Source organism: Pleurodeles waltl, chromosome 4_2 (genome assembly GCF_031143425.1).
Source record: "Pleurodeles waltl isolate 20211129_DDA chromosome 4_2, aPleWal1.hap1.20221129, whole genome shotgun sequence".
Classification (NCBI taxonomy): Eukaryota; Metazoa; Chordata; class Amphibia; order Caudata; family Salamandridae; genus Pleurodeles; species Pleurodeles waltl.
This window is the reverse complement of record NC_090443.1, coordinates 410,282,295-410,297,966: the sequence shown is the minus strand read 5'-3', so window position 1 is coordinate 410,297,966 and position 15,672 is coordinate 410,282,295. Positions and strand designations below refer to the sequence as shown.

The 15,672-nt window shown below is 46.6% G+C and overlaps 1 protein-coding gene across 6 annotated transcripts in view; it reads right to left on the bottom strand.

The window, feature by feature from the left end:
* Nucleotides 1–15,672, bottom strand: part of RC3H1 (ring finger and CCCH-type domains 1) — a 655,450-nt gene that overhangs the window by 505,767 nt on the left and 134,011 nt on the right. For all 6 annotated transcript variants that reach the window (XM_069231606.1, XM_069231604.1, XM_069231602.1 and 3 more), the window contains exons 5-6: nt 5,276–5,451; nt 4,144–4,344 (exon numbers count right to left, since the gene is read on the bottom strand). In XM_069231606.1, the coding sequence (XP_069087707.1) occupies nt 4,144–4,344; nt 5,276–5,451 (377 nt within the window). The remainder of the gene's footprint in view (nt 1–4,143; nt 4,345–5,275; nt 5,452–15,672) is intronic.

The following is a 15,672-nucleotide window of genomic DNA, read 5'->3' as shown; positions in this document are numbered from 1 at the left end:
GGTGACTGACCTATACTTGCATAGGCAGTGAGAGGCTGGCATGGCACCCTGAGGGGAGTGCCATGTCGACTTACTCGTTTTGTTCTCACTAGCACATACAAGCTGGTAAGCAGTGTGTCTGTGCTGAGTGAGAGGTCTCCAGGGTGGCATAAGACATGCTGCAGCCCTTAGAGACCTTCCTTGGCATCAGGGCCCTTGGTACTAGAAGTACCAGTTACAAGGGACTTATCTGGATGCCAGGGTCTGCCAATTGTGGATACAAAAGTACAGGTTAGGGAAAGAACACTGGTGCTGGGGCCTGGTTAGCAGGCCTCAGCACACTTTCAATTGTAAACATAGCATCAGCAAAGGCAAAAAGTCAGGGGGCAACCATGCCAAGGAGGCATTTCCTTACAATGTACATTTTTGATTTAAAAATGACCTGCTCGATCTTTAAAGCCTTGTTATTAGATGAATTTTATTTTATTTATTTTTGTTTTTTTTTTAACATCAGTCATGAAAAATGGATCCAGTTTTTGATACAGTTATTTATCTCTGTTTTGCAGAATTGCAAACTTTGCTTCATATTCCTTTATTTTTGTCTATTTGTATTTAGGTTATAGCTCTCTGTTTTCTATACTATTGGATGGTGTTATGGTTGATAGTTGTGTTGTATGAATGACAGTATGAGAGTAGGTTCTTTCATTTTGGACCTTTAACAATTTTGTTTAAACTATATTATTTATCTAATTATTTTTACTGTTTTGAAGAAATTGCAAAAAATATATATATTTGATATGATCAAAATAAAATTATATTTCTAAATTTCTATTCAAAATATATTGTTTGGTTCCAGAATATGCTTTATTAATTAGAATATGTGGTGTAAGGAAATGCCTCCTTGGCATGGTTGCCCCCTGACTTTTTGCCTTTGCTGATGCTATGTTTACAATTGAAAGTGTGCTGAGGCCTGCTAACCAGGCCCCAGCACCAGTGTTCTTTCCCTAACTTGTACTTTTGTATCCACAATTGGCAGACCCTGGCATCCAGATAAGTCCCTTGTAACTGGTACTTCTAGTACCAAGGGCCCTGATGCCAAGGAAGGTCTCTAAGGGCTGCAGCATGTCTTATGCCACCCGGGAGACCTCTCACTCAGCACAGACACACTGCTTGCCAGCTTGTGTGTGCTAGTGAGAACAAAACAAGTAAGTCGACATGGCACTCCCCTCAGGGTGCCATGCCAGCCTCTCACTGCCTATGCAAGTATAGGTCAGTCACCCCTCTAGCAGGCCTTACAGCCCTAAGGCAGGGTGCACTATACCATAGGTGAGGGTATCAGTGCATGAGCATGGTACCCCTACAGTGTCTAAACAAAACCTTAGACATTGTAAGTGCAGGGTAGCCATAAGAGTATATGGTCTGGGAGTTTGTCAAACACGAACTCCACAGCACCATAATGGCTACACTGAAAACTGGGAAGTTTGGTATCAAACTTCTCAGCACAATAAATGCACACTGATGCCAGTGTACATTTAATTGCAAAATACACCCCAGAGGGCACCTTAGAGGTGCCCCCTGAAACTTAACCGACTGTCTGTGTAGGCTGACTGGTTCTCCATGGGGAGAGTGCCTTTGTCACTCTGAGGCCAGTAACAAAGCCTGCACTGGGTGGAGATGCTAACACCTCCCCCAGGCAGGAGCTGTAACACCTGGCGGTGAGCCTCAAAGGCTCACCCCTTTGTCACAGCCCAGCAGGGCACTCCAGCTTAGTGGAGTTGCCCGCCCCCTCCGGCCACGGCCCCCACTTTTGGCGGCAAGGCTGGAGGGAACAAAGAAAGCAACAAGGAGGAGTCACTGGCCAGTCAGGACAGCCCCTAAGGTGTCCTGAGCTGAGGTGACTAACTTTTAGAAATCCACCATCTTGCAGATGGAGGATTCCCCCAATAGGGTTAGGATTGTGACCCCCTCCCCTTGGGAGGAGGCACAAAGAGGGTGTACCCACCCTCAGGGCTAGTAGCCATTGGCTACTAACCCCCCAGACCTAAACACGCCCTTAAATTTAGTATTTAAGGGCTACCCTGAACCCTAGAAAATTAGATTCCTGCAAACAACAAGAAGAAGGACTGCCCAGCTGAAAACCCCTGCAGAGGAAGACCAGAAGACAACAACTGCCTTGGCTCCAGAAACTCACCGGCCTGTCTCCTGCCTTCCAAAGAACTCTGCTCCAGCGACGCCTTCCAAAGGGACCAGCGACCTCTGAATCCTCTGAGGACTGCCCTGCTTCGACGACGACAAGAAACTCCAGAGGACAGCGGACCTGCTCCAAAAAGACTGCAACTTTGTTTCAAGAAGCAGCTTTAAAGAACCCTGCAACTCCCCGCAAGAAGCGTGAGACTTACAACACTGCACCCGGCGACCCCGACTCGGCTGGTGGAGAACCAACACCTCAGGGAGGACCCCCGGACTACTCTACGACTGTGAGTACCAAAACCTGTCCCCCCTGAGCCCCCACAGCGCCGCCTGCAGAGGGAATCCCGAGGCTTCCCCTGACCGCGACTCTCTGAAACCTAAGTCCCGACGCCTGGAAAAGACCCTGCACCCGCAGCCCCCAGGACCTGAAGGACCGGACTTTCACTGGAGAAGTGACCCCCAGGAGTCCCTCTCCCTTGCCCAAGTGGAGGTTTCCCCGAGGAAGCCCCCCCTTGCCTGCCTGCAGCGCTAAAGAGATCCCTTGATCTCTCATAGACTAACATTGAAAACCCGACGCTTGTTTCTACACTGCACCCGGCCGCCCCCGCGCTGCTGAGGGTGAAATTTCTGTGTGGGCTTGTGTCCCCCCCCGGTGCCCTACAAAACCCCCCTGGTCTGCCCTCCGAAGACGCGGGTACTTACCTGCAAGCAGACCGGAACCGGGGCACCCCCTTCTCTCCATTCTAGCCTATGCGTTTTGGGCACCACTTTGAACTCTGCACCTGACCGGCCCTGAGCTGCTGGTGTGGTGACTTTGGGGTTGCTCTGAACCCCCAACGGTGGGCTACCTTGGACCAAGAACTGAACCCTGTAAGTGTCTTACTTACCTGGTAAAACTAACAAAAACTTACCTCCCCCAGGAACTGTGAAAATTGCACTAAGTGTCCACTTTTGAAATAGCTATTTGTGAATAACTTGAAAAGTATACATGCAATTGAAATGATTCGAAGTTCCTAATGTACTTACCTGCAATACCTTTCAAACAAGATATTACATGTTAAATTTGAACCTGTGGTTCTTAAAATAAACTAAGAAAAGATATTTTTCTATACAAAACCTATTGGCTGGATTTGTCTCTGAGTGTGTGTACTTCATTTATTGTCTATGTGTATGTACAACAAATGCTTAACACTACTCCTTGGATAAGCCTACTGCTCGACCACACTACCACAAAATAGAGCATTAGTATTATCTCTTTTTACCACTATTTTACCTCTAAGGGGAACCCTTGGACTCTGTGCATGCTATTCCTTACTTTGAAATAGCACATACAGAGCCAACTTCCTACATGTGGTATATGTACCCATGTTCATTTTGGAGAGACATTTTTCTTACATATGGTTTGCAATTCCCAGCTGATCTCTCCTCATTTTTTCCAGGGACCCTTGAGTTAGTTTTTGATGTAAACTTTATGTGGGCCAGACTTTCAATGGGAATATACAAAGTACTACATGGTCTATAAACTCTGCATTGGAAAACCAACTAATAAACGCTGCTCCAGAATGCTTCAAAATCACAGACTGAAAGACAAACGGACTGCACTTATCCTAGCCTCCGATTACATCAGTAACTTTCCAAGAAAATCAGCAAATGAGACTTCTATTAAGCCTCTGACCAAACACACACTATAGAAACCTAAACCTCTATTACACTTATGACCACAAAGAAGTAATGCTGAACTGAGCAACACTGTGACCTGCAAAGAAAATACTGAGTTCCCAAACCTACTGAAGCGTCAAAATATATAGTAATGCTAGGTTCATAAGAAGGGTTTTAAAATTCAATAGTTCTGGAGAAGTGCAAATCTGACGGCATAAAAATTAAACAAGCATTTTAATCTATTTTTCCTGTGCTTCAATCCAAACTACTTTCCTGGAGAGGTAATAGAAGAACAGGAACGAGGGGTCCTCCTACCTTGTCTATTATAGACTGCATGTGGGATTTATGGGACTGGTCCCCATACAAGAGCGAGGACCACTGATCTGGAGCAATGCGTAAACCTGCCTCCATCGCGATTTGCACAATCTGCGAGTCATGCTCCCGCCGTAAGGCTTCATAGGTCCGGAACTCCTCCTTCAGTTGCATAAGGGAGGAGTCTTCGTCTCGCTTAGTAACCTGTGCAGGAAGAAACAGATTGAACAAAACAGATCTCTAGCACACCTACCACACAGGCACTAAGACCACAGACAAGAGATGTCCAGGTCTTACAACCACTACACAGCAAGAGCGGAAAATGGGCAACATGACACACTTGAGAAATGAAAATTACAGTCTACCATAGTAAAGACAGCAAGCTAACCGCTGGAAAGGAAGAATAAAGATCTCACACCTTTATAAGGATGTGACAGGAACTCTAGGATCAGCAAGAGTAAGGGCGAGACTTGTTGCATGGTGTATTTATATCCATTAAAGCTCTACAGCATGGATGGGAGAAGGAGGTAAGAAACATGACATGAGAGGCACTGAAAGTCAGATCATGTACTGTAGGATACAATGAAGGTGAGATGTGTTCATCGCTCTTGTAAAAGAAGAACGACAAGCGCGACTATTTGCACATGTAATGTTATGATGGTATATGTGTCAAAATGCGTAGGGACTATCTGAAACAGGCGCAGACTACCATTACACGATAGCCACAAAACTAAAAACAAGCACATGCAAACCCCAAAGGCAATTAGAGGGATAGTCTCAAGAAGGAACAAGGGTTATGTTAGCTATTACCTCAGCAGGTTTGTTTGGAAAGCTAATTTCATAAACAACAACAAATTCACAAAGCATATTATTAATGAATTTTAGCTCCCTTTCCAACGAACCTGGGGAAGTTAAAATGAATGGCAATCTGAAAGCCTTGACTTTAGAAGTGTACAGTAATGATGCCTCCTCAACCACCAGTAAAGGGACAGAGGCAAGTTTACCTTTTTGTTCACTACATACTCATCCCCACATTAGTCCCTCAAAACAGAATTTGCCAGATGTGCAGCAATTTGGGACACCAAAGTCTAGACTCAATCAAATCCTCTTTTTGCCCTACCAACTCTAACCTCACCTTAAAGCAGGATGCTCTGTAAAGTAGTTGGACAACATGCCCAATGCTTGTTTTAGAGGCTTGAGGGAAACGCGGTTCAAGTCGCTGGACAACGAAGAGAACCAAGACCTTCCGGGATAGTGCAGAGCCATCTTCCAGGGCTAACAGGACCAGCTTTAGTGCCTCCTCCTGCATGGCTGGGAACAGAAAGCAACCAGCATAGTCACTAATTTTAGAAAATACTTTTGACCAGAAGTACCAACAAACATTATACTACTCTGTAATTATCTAGTTGTAAGGCTGTGTGACTTTCTGATTAATCAGGATCTGATACACTGAAAGAAAGTTCATACCTGTAAAAACTGCTCTCCGACATGGTTACTGCAGCAAAACATAGATACTTCAACTAAGGATCGCCATCAAGAGGGGGTCAGCTAAGGAACACCCTTAGTATGGCTAAACCCAAATTAATAAGTTACTTACCGTCAGTAAAGCTTTTTCTGGTGGATACGATATCTACCTGTGGATTCCTCACCTTTTGAATACTCCCAATGCACCTGTAACTCACTAACATGTCTAGCCAACGTGATGGCCACACGAAATACAGTTTTAAAAGTAAGAAACCTTAATGAACAGCTATGCAAAGGCTCAAACTGAGCACCCATCAGAAACGTTAAAACACTGTGTCATAACAAAGAGTAGGGGGATACATATTAGTGAGCCCCTTACTGAACTGTATTTATCTGGAGGCAGAGTTTAGGTATTTTGATTTTGTGCAGATAGCAAACAGAGGTTGGGGTCACCTAGGAGAGAAATATTTGATTGGGAACTTACAGGAAAGATAGGCAGAATCAGTGCCTACCTGGGAATGTGCACTAATAACAAGTGTTGACAAATCACCTAACGCCATACTGCTTGAACCATATTGGGCAACTATGGCAAATGTATGCCACCGTTTTTCTATGTGGTGATTGGTGATCATATTGTCTGTCCAAATCAGCCCCATCTGGTTGTGTAGTCTGGTTCGGAATGCTCACACAGCCAACAGCACAACAAAAAGCTCCAACATTCCAATGAAGACGACATTCCTGTGGGCCCACTGGCCTTGAACAATGTGGTTGCTCATGTAAACCATTCAACCTGTGCTGGGGTAAGCTCTTCATGTGACAGTGTTCAGTGTGGCTCTCCAAAAGCATTGAGCTTGTTTGAGACACAAGTGTGATTTCATGGAATTGCGAGTGAGACATTTTGCTCGAGTCACCCCCTTCACCTGCAAATCATCCAGGTACCCTATACACACGAACCTGGCTGAATTACAAATGTGCTATCACCACGGCCAAACATTCAGTAAGAAACTTACAGTCCTAGATCTGCTTCATGGGATCTTCAATGAAGTTATAATTATTTGAATAATAATTCCCCAGCAGAAATCTAAAGAACTATGAACTCTATTTGCACATCCAATCTCAGCACCAACTGCTACCTATGCTGCTGAGGATTACCTCTTTCAGAAGAGCCACCACACTGAAGTAATCAAAGCCTCAGTGCTAATTATATTGCATCAGTAACAGATGTTTTGTTATGTGTATCCATAAAGTGCATTATCGCTCTCAAGGTTATCCTGGCACCGAGCATGTCTGTGTATAAAGCCCTGTCTATGGTAGGTTGGTTAATTGAAAAGCCAAGTCATTGGTTTCTTGAGAATTCAGAAAGAGAGGTGGAGGCTCTGATGTGGAATGCAAGACATCAAGATATAACCTTGAAACCAAGTAGCCAAGTTGAATTCAGAGCTGCAGAGACTTCATGTGATGCAAAGGATTAGATTTTAAACAAATTGTATCATATTGACAGAGTTTAAAACACAGGGTCCAAAATACCTTAAAAAACAATGCCCATTACACAAACAAGTTAGATAATGCAAACTAGACATATTTAAATCAGAAAAAGAAATGTATGCAGAATAATCACTAAGGTCCAAACTTTAACAAACATTTGCAATGCAAGGGATCTCGCATTTGCTCGAGTTAGAGCTATTAGCGTTGTTAACTCCTAACCGGACTTTTCTTGCCACACAAATTGAAAAAACATAAGTAAAACAGTTTCACATAAGCAAGCCGATTCACGGCCGCTATGAGGATTAGCGACAAGGAGAGAGACAAAAGGAAAAAGAAGTTCGCTCGCAGTCAAACTTATCACCAAAAGTTCAATTAGCCATGTAAAAGGGGCGATGGCCATGGCGGTAACAAAAATTCCAAGGAGGGACAAACGTAAGCCATTTACCAATGTCAAAGGATTTTTGAAGGGGAAGCCCACAAACGAATGATAGGGATGGGCGTTGTTAAAAGCCCAGATACATACCAACACGTCGGAAAAGCAGCGCATGCACGCTGCTATGCTCGACCCAAAAAATGCATTGATTGGGTGTGGCCTGACCGACCGTAATGCTGCTCAGTCACGTAGCTCTGGGGGACTCCGCCCAATACTGTGCAATGCATATGCCATATGGATCCTACAGGTCCACAGATGCCATGAGTCGCCCTCCTGCACTGCTTGGGGTCTGATATACCTGCCATAAACATGCTGGGTGGAAGTTTCCTGCTGTGGCGCGGAGTGTTGGCTGCTGAGGCCTGATGCGGCCCTGCAGCAATAGGGGCCACAGGTGAGCCTGAGGCTGCGGCGGCCCGTCTTGGGTGGAGTGGAAGGTGGAGGGGACTGGTCCAGCTGACCTGAAGGTGCTGCTGACCGCCTGATTTGCGTGCATGCGTGTGTACACCAACCTGATCTTTCCAGCTGCTTTGGGCCTGGTTGCCGCGGGCCGGCCCTTTGGCCCTGATGCTGCCTGCAGGCACTGGGCCCGGGCGGCACTCACACTTCTCAGCCCACTGCTGATTTGGGTTCAGCAAGCCGGCGCCTGGCTGGTGGCTGTGCCAGGTGGCTGGCTGCTCGGCTGCCAGGCATGCCTTGGGCCTGCTGGGCTGCCGCCGGGCCCTTGGATTCCTAGGACGAGCCTGGCCTGGTGCGCGTCGGCTCTGCGCCTGTCTGGGTGGCCGTCCTCCCGCTGTTGGACGGACGAGTGATGGCTTGATCAGCAGCCAACTGTGAAGAGTATCTTGTAGCCTGGACCATGGACTGTGGACTGTGGCGGTGAGTCGTCAGATCTCCCATTTTCTTTTGGCCTTTCTGCGTTCTGGTTCTCACGTTGGCTCCATGACGGCCAGCTGTGCTGCCTGCACGGTGCACCCCTCTGCGGCTGACTATTTTGTTGCTTGTGAACCAGACCTCTACATACCTACGGAGAGGTCACATCTTTGCTTTCAAACTTCGGAGCCTCGTCTTGCATCTATCGCTTGTTCCCTTCCACTGAAGTGCTGCATGCCGCAGGCTGGTGCATCGAGGTCGGTGTAGGCGACCGCATGTTAATATATTTGCCTATAGACCAGTATATCCCCCCTGTTACACTACCTTGCATTCCCCCATTGCAGGGGCACAAAGTCCCTACCGCTGCATTACAACATGGGTCGGGGCGACCCCAGACAGAAGCAAACAACATTTAAAACCAGCAAAACTCCTAGGCAGGCCCTTAAGGACGGGCCTGCATCTGAGGACTTCGGACCTGGTGCTACCCCTGCCCCTCCCTCAGACAGCACAGAAGCAATCATGGATGAGCTCTGGGACAGGATTCCAGGCTACAGACCTCCGCTTTGATACCCTCACTGCGAGGCTTGATCACGTGAATAAATGCATTGATCGCCAGGCTGCCAGTATGGATAGGGTACAGCATTGGATTTCTGATGAAGAGGATGACTGTGCTGACACTCAAAAATCACCTTGAAAGGGTGGAGCAACTCTTGAAAACGGTGCCATCAAAAAAATGAGGACTTGCGCAGTCACGCCATAATAATATTTGCATTACAGGAGTGGCGGAGTTGACAAACACCGGTAGTATGGACAATTTTGTGGAGGAGTTCCTTGTGGATCTGTTTGGCTGAGAAGCCTTTACTAGCAACTTTGGGGGGGGTAGGCTAGTCGGGCTTGGTTGTTTGTGTTACATATTACCACTGAAGCTATCACCTTCTCTGCACTGAGGTATTTCCTGCTGCTTAACTCACTGGGCTAGTCCAAATTCTTCACCATCACTACACTACGACATGATACTCGAACAACTACACTTACGTGTGTGACTTGCAATATCAGGGGCCGTAACAACCGTAAGAGAGGGAAGCAGGACCTATCTTATATCAATAGACATGGCATAAAGCTGGCATTTCTTCAAGAAACCCACCTAGCTCCTCTCCCTGATCACTCCTATGCTGTACAAAGGTGCCCTCACCGTTACTTTGCATGTTTGTTATTGCTCTTATTCCCGCAAGGAATGTAAATTGATCCATAAGAGTATCCCTTTTAACTGCAGCACTGTTGATTCTGACCCAGAGGGGTGGTATTTGTTGATACAGGGTGAGGCGCTACTACCCACCCAGCTGTGGATGCAGGAGTTGGTCGCCGGTAAGACGAAGACAGACAGGAATGCAACCACGGAGCAGGTGAAGAGTTCCTGAAGGATGCAGTCAACGTCCCACATCGGATGGATGATTGCAGTCTGTCAGTGGTGTGGAAAAGCCACCAACAAGCCTTGGCAAAGGCAGAAGTCGCGGTCCGGTGAAGCAAAAATGGAGCTGCCAGGGTCCAGCAAGGCCCAGGAGGTCTCAACCCACGGGGGTGGTGAGTACTAGGGGGATCCTCAGCAAGGTAGAAAGTCCACAGAAAAAGAGGCAGCCCCCACAGGAGACCCACTGGACGAGGAACCAGGAGTCACAGAGGAGCCCGCGTAGCACTACTGGAGAAGGGTCCCATGCCGCAGGAGAGGCACGCAGAGGGCACTGCGTCGCAGAAAGGAGTGCGGAGGTCTGGGGCTACATGGAGCCTGAAGATCCCTTAGAGGAGATGCCAACAAGCCTTGGTAGCTGCAAGAGACGCAGTGTACAGGAGGTACTGTCCTACGTGGGAAGACAAAGACTTCCCACCACCAAAGATGGACAGCTGGCAGAGAGGCCCAAGAGGACTACTCGGGACCACCACCTGTGAGGCAGGATCCACACAGCTCGAGGTGAGAGGAGATCCACACAGCCAGTAGTCATTGCAGTTGGTGCCTGTGGATACAGGGGAGTGACTCCTTCACTCCATGGGAGATTCCTTCTTCTTTCGCGTGCAGATTGAAGACTTGCCACTCTCAGGGGATGCACAGCTGGGGAAATTTTGCAGAAGCTGGAAGAAGCCATGGAAACAATGTTGGAAGCAGTCTTCGTCGTGGGTGCAGATTGTCAGTCCCTGGGGGGTCCAGTCGCGGTTCCAGAGGCTAGAAGTCAAAGTATAGGTTGCAGGAGTCCTGCTGGAATCTTGCAAGCCGAATCTGAGAACCCACCCAAGAGAGAGACACTAAATAGCCCTGAAAGGGGGGTTGGTAACCTAGCCACTAGTCAAGGCACAGAGATTACAGCCAATACTGCCATTGTTTTGAAATTTACAGCAAACTACCGACATCTATACACCTCTCGGGTTGACACGCCAGCTGCAGCTCTGGCGGATTATCTGTCAGATTTCGCCATGGTGTGGCTGGACAGCAGACAACCATAATTTCTAGCCACCCCTATCATATGTGACGAGATATCCCAAGCCATAGATTCTTTAAGTGGATTGAAGGCCCCAAGACTGGATGGATTTACAGGGGATTTTTATAAGACATACAGGGATATCCTGATCCCACATCTGCTTGAAGTTTACGCGGAATCTCTGCAACTAGGGACTCTTCCCCCAACCCTTTGGGAGGCTGTTATTACTTTACTTTTGAAACCTGTCAAGTCACCTTATCTCTGCGTGTCATATAGGCCACTATTGTTGTTAAATCACGATAAGATATTAGCTAAGGTTATTGATACACGCCTTGCCCTTCTCATGGACAAAATCTCCCCCATGCAGTCTGGGTTTGTTCCTCATCGCTTAACAATGATAAATCTTGGCACTATTTTTGCAGTGAGCAATCAAATCTCTTGAGACTTATTGGCAACAGCAGTGTTTTTGGACGCTGAAAAGGCATTCGATTCTCTTGAATTTCCCTTCCTATCCCTTCCTATATGCCACCTTAAAGCTGGGAAACGGTAAAGGGTTCAGAGACTTAATTATTCTGCTCTTCTCAGCCCCTACAGCACAGCTTAAAATAAACAGAACGATCAGAAACTTTTACCCTTATGATAAGCACCAGTCAGGGATACCAGCTTTCGCCATTGCTATTGATCATATCTATTGTAGGAAGCTGGCTCTGCGTATATACTATATCAAAATGAGGTATAGTGTGCACAGAGTCCAGGGGTTCCCCAGAGCCTTACCAAAGGCTTAAATAGATAGTACTAATGCTGTAGTGTGGTTGAGCGGTTAGGCTTATCAGAGGGTAGTGCAAAGCCTTTGTTGTACACACATAGGCAATAAAGGAAGCACACACTCAATGACTAACTACAGGCCAATAGTTTTATATAACAAAAATATATTGTTACTTTATGTCCAGAAGCACAAGAGTCAAGTTGCAGGTAAGTACATTTGCAATTAAGTATCCAACATATGTATCAATACCACTGTTTCATATTGGCAAGTTAAACGGTTTTCGAACAAATAGCAATAATTTGTTTTAAAAGTTAACACAGTTTCAAAGTAAGTACAAGACTTACAGTTCCAGTCTCCAGGGGTTAGGATGTCCACAGGTTGGGGTTAAAGTTAACCTCAAACACAAACCACCAGCAACACAGGGCCGGCCAGATGCAGAGGTCAAAGATGAGGTCGATTTAACATTGACTCTTATGGAGACCCGGGGCGCTCGTTATCAGGCCTGCTTGCAGTTAAGTACCCGCGTTTTCAGAAGGCAGTCACAAAGATGCTGTAGGTGAAGTCCAGGGGGTCGGTTTCAGGAAACTGAAGGCTTGGCAAGGAGGAGGGCCGCCTGCTGGACGTTGCTGCAGAGATGGTCTGATTCCCCAAGGCCAGGGGGCTGCGGGTGCAGGGCAACCTTTTGGCATCTGAAATTTTTGTTTGATTCTGTACCGGTCAGGGGGGAACTTCAGATTTAGGCTGCCAGCATCATCTGATACTGAGGCTGACTTGACTGAGAAGTGTGCTGGGACCCTGTCTTCAAAACAAAGATGGATGATTTTGCAAGGAGGGGGTGACTTCAGCTCTGGAAACCTTAGGGGTGGTCACAGCTTAAGTGGTTATTCCTCCTTGTTTTCCCTAATTTCCCACAGGACTAGGAGCCAAAAGTGGGGCTTTGTCCCAGGAGCAGGCATCTCCACTAGCTGAAGTGCCAAAAAGCACTTTAACAGGAGGCCTGGGCCTTTGAAGCTCACTGCCAGGTGTAGTCCTTGCAGCGGAGGAGGTGTGAAGCACCTCCATACAGTGCAAGCTTTGTTTCTCGCCACAGAGAGCACAAAGGCTCTCACCCCATGTGGGCAGAAACTCCTCCATCTGCATAGTGGTGCAGAGGTGGTCCGGCTGAACTATAGCTCAGCAATTGACAAACTTACATCCCAGATAAATTGCTGGATAAAACTCCTCCTCAACATTCCTATTGCACTATATAATAGTTTTTTAGCCTACTCACGAGACTCATATGGTCTGGCTGGCACCCCTGTGTGCAATGGGAGACAATGACTCTTCCATATGAATAGGGAGGATTTGCAGTGCCTGACCTACATCTCTATTATTTGGTAGCTCAGGCACACTTAATTTTTTTGGTACCACCCAGACACTCCGCTTCAATAAGTCAAACCTGAGCACATGCAGGATCTTCCCTTTTCCCTCTCCACCTTATTGCCACATGGCCTCCCTAGGAACCCAGCAGAAATCCAAACGATTCCCACTACATGCTGGGCATGGTCAAAGCTACTTCATTACCTAGGACACAACACTTTGTACTCCCCCACCCTGCCATGTCAGGGAACCCATGGCTTCCACTTACACTTAAACAGTTGACCCAGCGAACAATAACTGCTCACCAGCTTTACACTGTGGGTGACCACTACAGTGAGGCCAACCTAAAAAAAATTACCATGTTAATAGAGGGGCAAAATGCAACATACTTGGATAGTTTTATCCGCGCCGCTTACACAGTACCCTACGTGCTATGTTGCCTACCTACCCAATAGCACATATCCGATATCTCAACTCTACAACACCTCCCTCAAGTTAAGACCTTTCGGACCAGAGAAATCCAGAATCACGTGGGAGCATGATTTGGGACATTCTGTGTCTGATAAACAGTGGTACTATTGCTGTGCTCAGACTAAACTTATGTCCAACAATCATCGCCATAAACTATAGCACTACAAATACTTGCATCTCACTGATGTAACGCAGCAGGAGAGAGCCAAGTTAGATCCCTCACGTTCGCATTCCTGTCCGAAATGCTCCGCGTAGCATGCTGATTTTGCTCATTTAGCCTGGACTTGCTCCCCCATCTACACGTTTTGGGACTCCTTCATACCATCCTGACACAAATGACGGGACACCTACTCACTTCAAGCCTGCTCCTGGTGGTGTTGGGTTACATTAAGCTGCTGCCCTTGCATATACAAAGCTTTGTTGACTTGGCCCTATTCCTTGCAAATCGATAGTTCGCATTCCATTGGGGTAGTAGTACAATCTCTATCTTGCCAGCCTGGCTGCAAGATATGTCTCATGTTCTCCATGATGAACTAATTGCCGACCCCTACTGGATTGTTGTAATTGCATTTCAAGACTTGGACTGACAGTGAAGTTGCGGTTTTACTCCAACTTGTAGCTACTGCACTCTTTTGCAATGTTTCCTAGATTTGTTATATGCATAAAATCAAAATAAAGTTTGAAAAAAAATGGAGTACTGACCTAAAAACAACCCAAAACTAACTACAGTACAGCCTCAAACTGAAGCCCCTTCAAAGAGGTGCTTGCAGCAAGACATTACTAGAATTGAGCCTTGCCCCTTAAGACTGAGGACGTAAACAGGATCTACTGCAACAAGGAAATTCTGGACCCTGCTCAGGACATCAAACAAAGGATATGAAAGACTTCTTCCCTGCCCTAACCTTTTTCTTACATTTCTTACATTCTCTCCTGTGTCCTGATACAGCCCAGTGTTCAAGGATTGCAAAGAGACCTAGGTAAGGAGCCCAAAGATATTTTCTAGTCAAATAGTATTAATTGTTCAAACAGTGTTTGTTTTACTGTGGACTCTCTGTGTTTTTCAGGCAGCTTGGCCTCTTTTAAAGTGGTGTTTGTTTCAAAATCGTTTTTTTGCTGTGACTGTGTAAATTCCCTTGCTAGTTTAGAGGCTCCCCCCCCGCCCCCCTTTTTTTCACCCCTATTCTTAGTAAAAAAGACTACATAGACCTTTCAGAGTGTGGTTTTAGGAGACTGTTTTTTAATCTGTTTGTGTGATTTAAATTGTGCTTACAAGCTGTCTGCCCCCCTGTCTTTTTTGCCTTAAAAAGCCCGATTTTTAGAGTGTGCGCCCAGAACTATTGCAGTGTTTGTCTCTTAAACAATCTCCCCCTTACCTGAAAAGTAGACTCTGCTAGCTTGAAAGTGTGGATTCAGCCAGTCTGTATCCAAGGAGATACTGAATAGAGCACCAGTAGCCTCCCCCAGGCCCCAGGGACTGGACTTAGCTGATTGGCTCCCTGAGTCTCTGCTGCACCTGAGGCCCCCCCCCCCCCCCCCCCCCACCTGCTCTGGCTCCTTAAGTTTGTGGAGGGAAGGCCAAAGACAGGCACCTCCATTTTGTGTTCCTCTGTGCATTCTCTCCTGTGTCCTGATACAGCCCAGTGTTCAAGGATTGCAAAGAGACCTAGGTAAGGAGCCCAAAGATATTTTCTAGTCAAATAGTATTAATTGTTCAAACAGTGTTTGTTTTACTGTGGACTCTCTGTGTTTTTCAGGCAGCTTGGCCTCTTTTAAAGTGGTGTTTGTTTCAAAATCGTTTTTTTGCTGTGACTGTGTGAATTCCCTTGCTAGTTTAGTGCCCCCCCCCCCCCCACCCCCCTTTTTTTCACCCCTATTCTTAGTAAAAAGACTACATAGACCTTTCAGAGTGTGGTTTTAGGAGACTGTTTTTTAATCTGTTTGTGTGATTTAAATTGTGCTTACAAGCTGTCTGCCCCCCTGTCTTTTTTGCCTTAAAAAGCCCGATTTTTAGAGTGTGCGCCCAGAACTATTGCAGTGTTTGTCTCTTAAACAATCTCCCCCTTACCTGAAAAGTAGACTCTGCTAGCTTGAAAGTGTGGATTCAGCCTGTCTGTATCCAAGGAGATACTGAATAGAGCACCAGTAGCCGGCCCCAGGGACTGCACTTAGCTGATTGGCTCCCTGAGTCTCTGCTGCACCTGAGGCCCGCCCCCCCC